Consider the following 15,538-nt stretch of genomic DNA (forward strand, 5'->3'; position numbering starts at 1 on the left):
TTCTGGGTCATGTTTGCCATGCACAAGTAGTCGCATTCATGTCAATAAACCTGCATCTATGCATATCTACACATGCTAAATGAGACAGATGATCTCAGCTGAAATACGAGGATCAAAATGACCTTCGCAATGATTCACGTCAACTCCAGGTGAAACTGTCTAAAATAATCCCACTGTTTACTCACCAGTGGAAACTCATGAGACACCCTCCCGTCAGGCGGGAGCTTAGCACCAAATCCAAGTGCAGGGAACATCTTATCACTGTCATAGTCCTGAATGATCTCTCCCACAGCCTTCAGAGCCATGGCATAGGCATTCATCTGATAAGGGTTCATGTAGTGTAGCGAAGTGGACTGCGATGGATTTCCTTTGGACACAGGAAAAGTCTTAGTCAGTGATGCACATCAGGAGACAGAGAGCAAACTGACAGCTGCAAGAGGGAAAGGGATGATTTGAATAAAATGCAGCAATGAAACCACCTGGTTTATTTTTGTGGATAAACAAAAGCTACATCAGGCTCTTGTGTGGGAGTAATAAACATAAGAGCTATGAATGTAAGCTTCTGTAACTTTCTGAGTTCTACCTATTAAAGGAAAGTGTGCTAATGTTAACTGTGTGCAGAATCACATGAGTTTATTTTGAGAAAGAAAGAACGCCTGTTTTGAATCCATAGCTTAGTCACAAGCTACTTGCATAAAAACTATAAACAAATACATAATAACCAAGAGTGATTATATGCCAAGTGTCTGTCAAATACAGGAATTATTTCAAAGTGACATTATTTTCACAAAAATCTTTACATAACATCAGTGGAAAAGAAACTGGCAGACAAGGCTTCATTATGAGACACTCCAGATACATCGATTGTGCCCAGGTGTGCGCTTGAAATATTCACAACAAAAACCCCTAAAAACTCATAATTACCTCTGGTGGGATTTTAGAGGCAGTAATAAAAGCATGTGCATCTGCAATTTTATTTAATAGCAGGAGTGCTACTAAATGAAGGAGAAAGTGAGGACTGTGATAGCTGTCAATATGAAATTCATGTTTTGTGTATTTATATAAAACGCCTTAAAAAAACTATTCACAAACTTTGTTTTTGATGTCACAACCACAAACTTCAGTTATGAAGATTTTTTTTTATCACTGATCAACACAAAGCTTATGACTGTGAAGGAAAATTTATTATGATATTTAATTTTTTAGTATTACCTTTTAGCGGCCTGACACTGTGACTGATGTTCACCTTTGATTAGAGTTACTCTGACTCGCCATGCAGTCAAAGTAACTCTTAACCCAACCTGTTTAAAGTTGCTTTTGAACTATATTTGATATGTATTGATAATTTTGATGATGGCACTCATCAAGTGTAGTAGCTGGTCTCAATTATTGACTGTATGGCGTCTTTTATGACTTTGTTTTTATGATGTAAACCACTTTGAACTGCCTTGTTGCTGAAATGTGCAATATAAATAAACTTGACTGATTGATTAAAAGGTTTAAGATTTTAAAAAAGTGTTTGAGTGACCTTGTCAAAGTACATTCTTAAATCCATTTCACAAGACAAGTAATGATTTGGAAATTATTTTTTAAAGAGGCTCTTGTTTGAATTTGACTGAGTTTGGGCTATTTTGCAAGGACAACGGTCAACCTCAGTCTCTAGACGTCCAAAACAAGTAGGGACACCCAAAAATATAAACATGGATCATTTCACTTCCACTACAGAATTATGCACAACTTTGTTAGTCATTATAATATAATGCAAATGTAAAAGTTCAATAGGTATGCAGCAGAATGTGTAGATTTGTTTTGTCTCTGTTCAGTTTGCTCAGAATTAAACGCACTAGATCTTGTTTTGCACTAGTAATAAATGCGACTGAACAATACAAAGAGTGCAGATCAGAAGCCGAAAGAAAACTCCGGCGGTATGACATACATCTGACGATATGCGAAAGCCGAGCAGCGTAATTGCAGTCAAAACACTCACCGTTTGATGCAGTGAAATCAATGGCCACTGTGAAGTGAATCTGAGTTCTGAAACACAAACAAGAATAAATGTTAGCCAAACGAGAGGCAGGAGAACCCAACAATGCAGTTTAATGAGGCTCGCCCAGGTTTCAGTGTTGCTTCTCTCATCTTAGAAGAGGTGTGACAAAAGTAACACAATGTTTATAATTCACTTTTGCTATCTACTGCCACAGCTGCGTGTTCACTGCCATGACCAATTATATTAACGCAGGATTTTGTCAAGCATAGAAATAGTGATGTTGCATGCATGTATGGTTTGATCACGGTCATAACTGATGATTTAAAAAGACTCTTATTGGAGCACACAAAGTGTCTGCTATTTTAAATGCCAAACAAGCCCTTCCACTCATTGCCAGTTGTTAAAGTAGATCTCTTTTTTCAAAGTGTTTCTGCATATTTCCAGAAATATGCAGCTTAGTCTTTCTTTATGGTAAAGCTAAAGAAACGTTAATATGTGGAAAAACTGATCATGGTTTATTACCATTTGATCTACCTGCAGTTTGTTTGAGCCATTTTGTTTGACTTAACAAAAATGGCTGCATTTTTGTTAAGTCAGATAAGGACCCAGTTAGGTCTTTGAATATCAGAGGTACGGACAAATAATCCCAAAGACTTGAAACCCACCACTAAAAATTACCAGTGAAAACATGCAAAAAGCTGGAAAAACTGTTGTAATGCCAAAGCGATTTTTACCTTTGGTTATTGAGATGACTACTTAATGCCATATGGCATGACATTTTTAATTAAAATGTTAAAAACAGCTTTATTTTCAATTCTCATTTTGCATTGTTTTATTTATTGTCATTTGACAGATCCCAGTCTTATTTCAGCTCAGAAACAAACTAATGTAAATGTGTCCCAAGGGCCAGAATTGAATGTATCGATGATCTGAGTAGTAATTACAGCCTGGATAAATCCCTCGATTATTTATATGTTTCTTTATCTATGTAGTGGATTATTTTTCTAAGCTAAAAAATTAAAATATGAATCAATCCGATTAAAGTAATAAAACTGAAAAACACGCTTTCGTTCACAAAATGCCCTGAATATTTTTGCTATTTGTTGTTGCTGTGGTGGTAGACAAAACCTCAAACAGAATCTAAACATTTCTCGTTCTAGAGAGAAACAAAGGACAGAGGGGAGGGACGCCTGGATCAAAGTGTGTGCCCTTTCTTTGTGATTAACACTGATTGCCTCCTTTTGATTCCACCTCCATTCAGATATTCACACATGCAGAATCAGAGATAATAGCGGCTTCCTCCTGCAGAGACTGACCTCAGTTCATTAATCAGCATTGATTTGGACCATTCAGCACACAGAGAGGGAACTTTTACATTTGTATGCGGCCTCAATGTAAAACTCTGCTGATTTCCGCTATTACTTGTAAATGTTAGAATAAAAAAATCGAATCAGTGTGCCTGAGCTAAAGCCACAGAGTTTTACACAGTATGAGATTAGCTTTGTGGTCATGTTTTTCACATAAAAAACATTTAGTAGGAATTTATATTTGGTACAGAAATTCAATGAGACATGGAAAACTGTACTTCTTGTTATTAATATCAATATTGCCCATTAAAATATTGTAATAATTTTCAGAGCAACTTTTTGAAAGTGTCAGAAAATATGTGATGTTTTATATTTGTGTGTCTTCAAAGACATTATTAATATAATTTCCTCATTTCTGTCTTCTTTTTTTAATCCAAGTCTACATTATTGATCAAGATTATATAACTCTGGCTGAATATTTAGGACACGTCAGACATCATCTCACTTATTGGTAAATTTGAAAGAGAACATCCAAAGATGCTTGTATAATGCATGTCTTTATTCATCTGACTGATTTAACATGTGAGGCTAAGTGGGGATTTGTTTAAGAGCTGAGCAAATCACTTTCAAACTAACAAATCAATATGGAATAATGTTGACTGATGTGCTAGCGCTGTCTGTTTAGTAGGTCCATTAGCAAACAACAAGGGACTCATCGGTAGAAGCTGCTTCAATCCTAGTTTCATTCAAATCTGGGATTGTTAAAAGAAGGTAATTCTTCATTTATCAAGGATGCACTACTCAAAGGACAAATTCACATGTCCCTATTATTTCTTCTTATCGGCCAGAAGATTTTGCATTAGACATCAGGCTTTCAAATGTCTCGTACAATTTCATGTCAAATTGTTCCCAGATAAAATTACAGCTCTCAAACTAGCTTTAGTCCCACATTTAATGATGAGTTACAGCATCCAAAAATAGCCTGTAAATGGAAAAATTCACTCCAACTAGACAAACATGAAAATGGACAAAATGTGACTTTTTAAAAAAAAAAAAAGATTTTGGCCGTTTGTTTGTTATTATGCTAAACTTATATAAAAAAATCACTATACAACAGTTTGCCTTTGGGTTATAAGTATAATTTACTAATAAAGTTTAACTATATGAGAAACACACGGTTTTAAAACAAGAGGAATACAAAAGTTCTGACAACATGACAGGATTTGGATACATTGGATATATAAAATAGGACAAATGTATTAAAAATATGACTGTCATGGTTCATTTAAAATGTCATGAGACTAAATGCAAAAACAGATTACACCAATGAGTCTTTGTCTGCTTGTGGTAGAGAAAGTATTCAGATCCCTTTACATTTTTCCACTCTTTGTTTCATTGCTAAAACCAAAAAAGTTCATATTATTTCTCATGAATGTACACTCAGCATCCCATCTTGACAGAAAAAAAAACAGAAATGTAGACATTTTTACAAATGTATTAAAAAAAGAAAAACTGCAATATCACATGTTCATAAGTATTCAGACCCAAAACCAAGTTCTTCCAAACAAAACTATGCTGGCCTATCACTATTTGGAACTAGAAAATGACTAAAGGTTCGAAATGATTGTAACAATTTCTTTCTACAAGACAGTTTCTGGTTCACTGGGCAAAAAACTGAGAGCAGCTGTCTCATGCATACATTCAAAGAAGAGAAATATTCTGCCTCTGCTTCCACATTAACTCAAATGTGAGCTGAGCTGTAGTGGCCCCCATGTCAGAACAATAACCAGGTGGCACCAACCAAACAGGTCTGCACACATTGCTACTAACTCCGCTTTTGTTTTGTTTTTTCCACAAATCAATGTGACACATGCATTATATGACTTCATGTAAGAACGCCAGAAATGCTGCAGCTATGAAATGCATTTATATTTTCAATGCATCTGTATTAGAGGTTGTAAATGACAATGAAGAAAACCAATTATATGATCCCCTAAAAGAGTCATGGGGCAGACGGACTATAAAATGAACTGAAGTCAACAGAATAAAAAATGAAAATATACAGCATCACTTTATTAAGTTTTCTGAGGTTCAGGGTTTGTAGTAGTTTGAGAGGAAGCTATTGAACCCTCATATGGTCTGAACACAAGAGTGTTTTAACCCGCCTGATCAAACTACAGATTTAATTGTGAGGGAATATAAATCTTTCATTAGACTTTTTGAAACAGAACGCTATCCATCTTTTGGCCTTGAATTATTTCTATTAGGCTGTATCTCAGCACCAATTGAAGGTTAATGAAAAGAATTGAAGATCTCTTTTTAAAACCTCCTGTTTTGTAAACGTGCTCAGGGTGCAGTGTTGTGTCTCTGAAAAAGAAATTGCTTTTTTCCTCCAAAGAGAAATCATCTGAAATGCATTGTGTTGGTTATCACCTGGTAGAGATGGAGAAGTAGAGCAAAAATCCGACAAACGGGGAGAAATCAATAGCAGAGGTCTAAAATATCAAAGTTGGCTCTGAAATCAGTTTTCTACAACATGCTGCTCAGCCTCGCTTTCAGATTCCTAATTTTTTTTATCAGCTAGGGATACGTAACAACTTGCTTCACTATTTTATCATTTGCAAGATATGAAGAATAGATCAATTTTTCATTCATATTTCAAGCAAAGACCCCATGAAAGCTAAACCTTATAAAGTCACATATGCCATGTGTTGGCTCTGTTTTGAGCAAAACCCTGAAACTGCAAACATTTTGGTTCTGCACATTCAAATAGACAGTTTCTTGTCTGTATAAAGTTTACATGGTCTATTAGATTAAATTTCCACCAGATCATTCTTATCTAATTTATCAGTTTGTCTTGTAACCTGCAGACGACATATAAAATGCAATATGTCTTATTTTCCCTTTCTTACTTTGTCAAAAAGTAAAAAAGAGGAAATAATTTCACATTAATAAAGGTTATGCATACAGTCAAAACAGAAGATAAAGCTATTTTGATAAAGTAGAAAAGAAAAGCTCTTTTTTACAATGGCTAAGAAATCCATGCTGCAATCTCCTCTAATTTTTGTAACTATGTTTCATCTGCTATCCGCTTAATTCCTGCACCAAATTGATGTTTCTAATTGCACTAAAGAGACACACACCTAAACAAACTCATCAAGTCCAGCAGATGTATATGCATCAGATCGCAGTTTTCCTCTAATCAGCTACAACCACAGCAGATGGAGAAATAACCAAAAGGAAGAAAAATGCTTTTGTTAATCAACAGAGAAACCTTACGATTAACATCTTACCAGAGGAATTATGATTCCATTTTATTTTACAATAAGTAATGTGGAATTTTTCAACAGTTTGTTACAAAAAATATGAAAAGGTTTGTTATCCATCAGGCAAAGTAATGTTATTTCATTAAGTGTGTTTTATTGCGCTGCTAGTCGCCATTTGCCCTTAAATGAGTTAAAGCACAATTATGTAATCAGTATTTACCGCTGGACTCATGAAGAGCAGGTGGGGATTTGGGTGTAGGACTTTTGATTTACACCGTGGTTAAGAGTTAATGTTGCATTAAATCTTCAGGAGATGTGCTCTAATTTATCATACTCAAATTATTTCAGACTGCTCACCCGGATAACAACCAGGATACAGCTACATTGTTTAATGTTCTGCTCTCTGCCTCCAAAGACAAAACCAGAGAGACAAAAAGGATGAAATTTCTTGTAAATCACATCTATTTTAACTTATAATAAATAGAGAAGAAACACTGACCCCTCCCTGTAGCAGTCGCGTTGTTGACGGTATCTTTCAGAGAGCTTTTATCTCTGGGAACCCCTTTTGAAAAGCTTACAGCGTAATGAAAGACTGTTGAGGGTTTTATCAAAGCAAACACTGGAGATACTGTAGCAACTATACACAGAGAGGAGAGATTGTCTGCAACTGCACAAAGGAACTGAGGAGATTTAAATATATTTAAATCCCTGCAACAAAATAATGAAGGATTCTTGCTGTACTGCCACAAGTAAGGCTACATTCCTCATCTGGGTAAAGCTAATTAATGGAAGAGCATGGATGAGGTCAATTTTGCTCATTTGTTTTAATCATCAAATATTAAACATGTTGCTCTAAAGAATGCAAATAGGGTTAGAGTTAGGGGTCATATAGTCCCTGCCCTAATCACACTGCTGCCAATAAGAGCTAAAGGGAGATTTTTCCTACAGAGTTTACATTCTGTGGACACTTTTAAAAACCTGCTAAAGTAATTTTTATTCAAAGATATACATGTTTATTTTCTGTATTGTAAATTTCTGTGTATTTTTGTTGGATTTACCCTTCTTGTTAAGCACCTTGCGACCACTGTCTGTGAAAATGTGCTATAAAAATAAACTTTTACTTACTTACTTAATTCAGTTTACTTTGCTTATTTAATCACAGTGCAACATGCATGTCATCTCAAAGAATATCAAATACATCAAAGTCAAAAGTATAAACGAAGGAATTTAAAGAGACAGTAGCTGCAATCCCGTAAACAGACCCAAAACGTAGGTTACTGTAGGTATGCACAAATGCTAATTCTGGTGTTTGAGAATATGAATATTAAAGCAAATAAATAATCAAAAATAGTAAATTTAGCATTAAATTCTTTTTGTTTCTCCTTGTTGTTTATAATGTTAAACTTGTAGTATCTGAGAATGTGTTTGTGTTAGTGAGGTTACTACATGTGGGGTTATGTAGTGTTTGTGTCTATTTGAGTTTGCTGGAGAGAGACCAACATGGATCTGGGACACTCAGCCAATAGCAGTAAAGCAGCAGAAATCTAAAATCAGGGCAGCTGCTGATCCACCGAGGAACATTTCCTCCATATGTGATGTGCTTTTAATTAAGCTCTGAGGTTATAAGAGCACATACATACACATATATATATATATATATATATATATATATATGTGTGTGTGTGTGTGTGTGTGTGGGGAGTGGGGGGTGTTTTGATCGATGAAATTGAAGAAAATGTGTGTGGTGCCTGTGCTGCCTTAGGCAGGGGATGGGAAAATAGGATGAGCTAAAGTAATGCTCTTAAAGCAGCTGCATTAAATATAAATGTCCCCTTTTATGCTCTCTTTTAATTTATAAATCTCAGCAGTGTCCTCTCTAAATTCTTCACAACACTTGGGAAGTCTAACTGTGCTGCTGCACCAGCTGAATTATTGACAACATCTCAACTGGCATTTTAATACCAAATTTGTGTGTATTTTATAAGTGTGCAGCCCTTATTTTTTTAATTATTGTTTCTGTGTATTCTTATGATACTGAATAATTAAGAAAAGTAGAATATATCAGAATGACATTTAAATTTTCAAAGATAAATAAATACAAACCACTTGATTTGGTAGCACTCATTTCAAACCACTAATAAAGCAGTGCTATTGAAGTGAAAGGCAGTATTCGAAGATTTGTATTTGACTGTTTGGAGCATATACCAATAAGCACCACAGCATTGGCTGACAGACACTGTGAACTATGCGATAATGATGTTTTCACAAGTTCCTAAATTCAGCTGCAGACAGCAGTGCAGATGAATTGCGGGTGTGTGCAGCAGCAGGGAGCTCTTTGAAAATGTAATGCTGGTTACAACGATCGGGACTGTGACAGCTCTTATTATGCTGTTGCAAATCAGCAGCAAGCAGAGAGTAAGTTGTTTTGTGAGGCATGAATTTGGTTATTTGAACAAGTTAACATAAGGGCCGAGAAACTAGGAGGAATGCAGTGTGTAACAGGAGTTTACAGAAATGCACAATACATGCTTATAATTGAACATAATTGATACTGAGATCAATCTTATGCAATACGTAATCTCCAAAGAGTGTTGGACTTATTCTTAAATAAATTAAATATTCATCTTTTCTCACAAGTTTATATGTAATCCATAGAGAAACACCGAAGCATTTTGATACTGATTTTAACAACGCTGACATCTTGGTAACTGATATGTAATTTGACAATAACCTAACATATGTAGCAAAGCCTTATGTCACTTTGATAATGTATAATGATCAAATGACCATCTGATAAAGCTCAAATGTTGTTGTAATAGCTTATTAACCTTTACCAGGTTAAATCACAACAGTGCTGGTAGAAATATATTTTATTGAACATCTTCAAACATGGTGCTTCCTTGAGTAAGATCAAGTTCAAGTGTATTTAGCATTTCTTTTCAATATTAATGCTGCAGTAGGTAATCTATTTTTATTTTGTAAAAATAGATTTTATTATATAAAAATATATATTTTTACGCATTTGTTAAATACATATTTACATATTAATAATACTTTTTTAAACATATTAGTTAAATGTGTCACTATGTCTTACCAGTGATCCTACAGCCATCTGTAGGAATTCAGCGCTCCAGGTGGAACGTCTTTGTCAACAGTGCTCATGTATGCGCCGCTCATATCCTTCCCTGCACAGTGCTTACTGCCATTCAAGCTGAAGATTGCTGGTGTGCTGTAGCAGTGCTAATGTCAGGAAAAACAACCTAAGACTACAGGAAAACTAACAAATTACCAATATGTTGGGGGAGAGCTTGGATGGAGAGTTGCAGTGCATCAGAGCTGAGGGAACGGACCTGTAGGGTGTGCTTGTTCAAAGTTTTAGTCCACTGTTTTCTCAAAACTCTCTACTGCAACTTTTAATAACCTACGTGTCAGTAAACACAACCATTTTCCTCAGAGGCTTGAACTAATGAATCCAAAGTGGATTTCCTTCATCCTAAAGCTTAAAAACGAAGATAACCGTTGCTTTGCATTAGTTATGTGCTTGATGGGCATTTACAGTGAAGGCTGAGTTTTTCTGCTGTCTTTTAAAATAATGTTTTAAGCAGAATCATTGAAGAAAAAAGTACAACCTCTCACAAATATATGGGCTATACAAACTACCACATACTACCAGCCCCCACAGACTCCAACATATAATTTACTGAACATAGCGCAAGACAAAAAGCTGTGAAATATTAAGCACAGAGTGAAATCTCTGCACATGCCCAACCCACAACCCAATAATTTTAGGGATATGCTTTCTGTTTTATCATCACTGCAAATCTTATGTGACACAACAATTAACAAGGATGATCTGACACAGTAACAACTTGAAAAGCCGTGTAAAAATCGATAGCACTGTAACATTTTTGCCATTCTCAATTTTCTACTTTTGTAGCTGTTACTATGCTATTCCTCACACTTTATTTTGCAACATGTGGTTTACATAGAAACATTATGTAGATCAAATCTAAAGCAGACCTTTAGTGTCGGCTGCAGTAGCAGTAGAAAAAACATTTATTACAGGAAAAAAAAAATTTCACTCTGACTTCCAGTTACATTTAAACATTCAGGGGAATTTAATATCAGTTGAGATGACAAACTTAAACTTTTTTCAAGGAGGTGTCTGGCTGATATCCATCTTTCCACACCCACTTCAAAAAATCTGTCAGATTCCTGTTTAGGATGATAGATTGCTGCAAAGACAACGACTTGATGCAATCAGTGGAGCTTCCTAGAATGGAAAATTTCTCAATAAATCTCTTTCTTCTGATACAGACCTTGCCAAATAGTAAAGGTAAGATGGATGGGGAAAGGTGGGTGCAGTGGAGGGACTGATGATATTTGACTGGAGTCCAGGATATCTTTCCAAATATGCAGGACAAACCTGATATTACCAGATATTATTAAGAAACTGGGTAATTGCAGGAGAAAGGCTACAAAGATTTCATGGCATGGGACTGAAATGAAAGTGACTTAGGCGTGGTGTTTTTCCCAACATGTTTTTATTTCATGATTCCTCTAAATCAGGGGTGTCAAACTCGTTTCCATTTTGGCCCATAATGAAGACCATGAATGTCCTCAAAGGGGCGGCTGTGGTGGATAAAACTACCCATCAACAATTTGATGAGAACTTCAGAACATTAAATAACATTTAACATCCACTCACATGCTAAGTGATTTGGATTTATACAAATAAAAACTGATTTGGTTTGACTTTTTTAAACTTAAGCTATATTAAAGCACACACCTGTTTTCATCAGGCTCTCTTTCTGTGGCAATTAAGAGTCTGAAGGACATACTGTAGTTATGGAGGGACTCGAGTTTGAGACATGTGCTTTCAATAATTAATTGGATTTGATTGTTTTGGCTTATATTTAGGACTGAATTGGAATGCATGTAATTAGACCTGAATCTGTCTATTTAAAAATATATTTCTATTTAATTTGGACTAAAGTGGATACTATGTTTTCAGATAAAAATGGGAGGTATCTTAAAGTGCCTTGAGGTAACATTTGTGGTGAACTGGTGCTGTATGAATAACTTGACTGAATAGAACAATCCTTTTTAAAAAATATAGATATCTAATTTGATATTTTAGCAGATTTATACTAAATGTGTGGATTTGTCTGTGATGTAATTTTGCTTACAAGTGAGCCTCCTAATAATAATATATAATTTATTTCCCTTTACGTATTCAAACACAAACAAGGAAGATTTATGTCCCAATTTGAAAAAAATCAAAGTTTATTTAATATTTTTATGTAGCAGTTAGAAAACACAATGTTATGAGATGCAGACATGAGGATTATTAGACTCACCCTCCTTTGATGTAATCCAAGAATGTGTGCTCTGACTCTACACTGAATGACAGTAATGACACCTGGGGGGAAAAAAAGAGAACACAGCATGTTTATTAATTTAATAAAATCAAATCTGCCAATCTATATATTAAGCTAACCATCCACAAAATTACTTATCCATACAGAATATCCGTGGAGTCTATTAGTATTAGAATCACTGCACATGAGCATGGCTGATGGATGATCAGCATGATGGATAACTATTCACAGATTTTAATTACAGAGCCACGGTATTCACCGAGAGCAAGAGCAGTAATAAAAAAAAAAAAGTCTCATTCATAAACATTTTATAATTACTCCATTAAAAGGACAAGGAGAAATCTTACATTTATTTTTAACTAAGAAACTGGGGACAGATTAAAAAAAGAACTTTAAAAAGAGGTGTTGGACTGCTTTGTGAAATCAGCTTAGTGGAAACCTGATGGTGAGCACAGACGGAAGAGCTGCAGATGAGTGAAGGAATGAAATGCATCCTTGATATTAGCCTCACCGTGCCAGAGTTGATATATCTCTTTTTCTTTAGTTTCTTCTTTGGATTCACCACCTGGAATGAAGGCCGGGCAAGAACAAAGGATAATGACAATGTAAACCTGCAACACAATTCCCTCCATCCACCCCTGGGCGAGTAATAAAAACATCTTTGTCCTCCTGTTCCTTGTCTGTAAGGGTAATGGTGCATAGGGAATGAATCCAATATCTGCAGTAGGTGAGAATGAGGCACCATTGATCATGTCTCGCAGTGAGACACAGATTATTCAGGAGGATTTTTATAACCACCTACTCTGTATCCTACATGCATCCTTGGGGACAAAAGAATACTTGTCCTACATTTCAACCCTCGGTAGCAAACAAAACGATAACTACATTCAGAATGAATTAAACTGTGCAGATCCACAGGCCGTGCGGGAAAGAGGAATGTGGGCAGGAAAATGGTCAAAAACAGGTGATAAGCGCAGCGAGAAGAGAAATTACTGTATTTTTTCCCCCTTTAATCAAAGTTGCATTAAGAGCTTGCAGCCAAAAAAGAATGTAACCGAGAGAACAAGGTCAAATGAGTCTGCTGATTAATCTATGCGTTTGTGCACAAACATAAACCATCGGCCTGAAGGAAACTTTCTGTCTCTTCTCTATGGTTTCTAAAAATAGTTTTCACCACAAAGATCATGCCTTATAGCACTACAGCCTCTACTGTCTGAGCTCAGGTTATGTCAAAAAAAATATCACATGCCATTCAGCCAGCTTTTATTATCCCTCTAACATAGCAGCTTGTAGAGTTAATGCTTATGAGCTTTGTGCATGTCAGGTTGAGTGTGAATAAAGCTGAACATTGCAACTTGTTACCTATTCAAAGTCTTTTTTCATCAATGGATAAAAAAAGAAGCTTGATTCTTTTATAGGCATCCTTAAAGTACTTCAGGAACTCTTCATCACTGTTCTGGTCCATAGCAGCTTTAAGACACTGGTGTACTTCCTTTTCTAATTAAATTGAGGTCAGCTCTTATTGAATGTGCCTCTGTGAGCCATGTTGGCACTGTAAAACAATTAGCTCTGCAGGATCCTCACTCTTTCTGCATCCACTTTTTCAAACCCAACACATTGTATTTTCACCTGCTATTTTTCTTTTTTTTTTTTTTTTTTTAGATTGGCCACCTCCCGTAGCTGGATCAAAGACTGCTTTAATATGGCAGGTTACACCAAACCTGGTTTTCCAAGTAAATAAATCCAAAGCACTGCAAATGTATTCATATTTCTTAAAACTTTTCATATTTTGTCATTCAATGAATTTTATTGGGATATTTTGATGTTACTTTGACAAAGTAGTCCATAATTGTTAATTTTTGTTGAAAAGCCTTTCAATTGAGATAAAGGATCTCTTCTATGGGGGAGTCCTAGTGAAAACGGGAATTTGAAGGAAATTTTCACAAATAATACTCTGATGTAGCACACTTACACAGCCCGTTGACCTGTGAAAGACCAAAACCACTGATTTCAGCTCATGTAATTAGTAAAAGGAGTCCATCTGCTTATTGTTCATGGAGGCTGTGGAGGAGCGATAGAGGTCTGCAGCCTGGGTGGGATGATGTGTTGACCGGACAACCATTTATTGCACCTAAAGCAAATTTTCTTTTTATACAACAAATAAGACCATTAGAAGTCCTGACTGTAGTTTGCCACAACTAGAGACACTTTAAACATGCAGAAGAAAATATCTGGTAAACATTTGTGTTTTTGGTTTACGTGGAAACTGCTACATGCAACTGAAAACTAACAATGTGCATCATCCTGAAAACAGCATTTTCAAAGTTAAACATGGTGGCGGCAAGGCTATGAGGATGCATTTCTTTAACTGGGCCAGAGGTTCAACTTCCAGCTGGACAAGGATCCTAAAAATACTGAAGGAGCTATAATTCAGTGGTTTGGTTCAAAGTATATTGATTGATAGAAGGGTCCAGTCAAAGTCCATACCAAAATCCAATGAGCTATTTGTATCATAACTAGAAAGTTGCATGCTATGGATGCTCTTCATCAAATCTGACTGAGTTTCAGCTAATTTGCACAAAAGAAACAACAAAACTTCCAGTTTCTAGATGTGTGAAGCTGTTAGAGACATAACCAAGAGAGAAATGGAAATGTTTTCACTACTTTGTGTCGGTCTGTCAGATACAATCCGAATAAGATACTGTGAAGTTTGAGGTTATAATGTTGCAAAATGTTAAATAGGTCGAGGAGTAAGTCCTGTCAAGCAGCTATGTGGCTCTACTTCTTTGTTTGTATTTTCACTACATACAGTAGAAATCCTCGACAAGTCTGTTTAGCTACTTTGTCTTCAATGTTTACCGGGTTGAGGATAATATAAGAATTTATGTTTCTGATATCAGCATTTCCAAGAATTAACTCATTTATTGGTATCAAATAAGACTTCCCTGAGTTTCTGGGGACGATGATTTTTTAGGTTTCTTGAGTACCGAGCAGAAAAATGGCCAAAATGGCCGCTGTCATTGTGCAGCAGTTACCATGTAACCTATTTTAATCCACCGTTGGCTTGGTGTGCCTCTTATTTGTAATGACATGGAGGATGAATGAAGAAAATTGTTCTGCTGAACAAATGGAGTCATCATCCCTTTAGAGTTTGAAATAAATGGGTCAGGTTTGCATTATGACCTGGATTCTATGTCTAAGCTGTTTAAAGCAGGGGAACACCATGACAAGACATCAAACAATACTCAAGAGGAAGCCTGGAACTACATTCACTAATTATTCTAGAGGTTTCATGGGCAAATGTGTAGAAAACTGTCTCTTTTTTTCCCATCTCCACTCACCTCATATAGATTTAACTGGCTCTGGCCTCTGCATAGCTCTTTGTAGCTTGTTGTGAATTCACCAATGAAATCGTGACTGGTGGGGAAAAAAAAAACACAAAAAGTGTGTCATGAGAACGATGAATTTAGTGGAAAAAACCACAGCACAACTTCTGAAACACAAACCTTCTAATCTTTAGTCTGTAAATTATTTTCAGTACTGGTAAAACTAGTTGCAGAAATAGAAGTTCAGGTTTAAAGCTATTTCATAAACAAT

General features: G+C 35.7%; 1 protein-coding gene across 2 annotated transcripts in view; it reads right to left on the minus strand.

Moving 5' to 3' along the window:
* LOC102230640 (copine-5-like) overlaps window positions 1-15,538 on the minus strand; it is an 83,948-nt gene that overhangs the window by 16,018 nt on the left and 52,392 nt on the right. For both annotated transcript variants that reach the window (XM_014469665.2, XM_014469664.2), the window contains 5 exons: window positions 15,283-15,358; window positions 12,453-12,506; window positions 11,921-11,982; window positions 1,988-2,034; window positions 186-367 (listed from right to left, as the gene is read on the minus strand). In XM_014469665.2, coding sequence (XP_014325151.1) covers window positions 186-367; window positions 1,988-2,034; window positions 11,921-11,982; window positions 12,453-12,506; window positions 15,283-15,358 — 421 coding nt within the window. The remainder of the gene's footprint in view (window positions 1-185; window positions 368-1,987; window positions 2,035-11,920; window positions 11,983-12,452; window positions 12,507-15,282; window positions 15,359-15,538) is intronic.

This window comes from Xiphophorus maculatus, chromosome 1 (assembly GCF_002775205.1).
Source record: "Xiphophorus maculatus strain JP 163 A chromosome 1, X_maculatus-5.0-male, whole genome shotgun sequence".
Classification (NCBI taxonomy): Eukaryota; Metazoa; Chordata; class Actinopteri; order Cyprinodontiformes; family Poeciliidae; genus Xiphophorus; species Xiphophorus maculatus.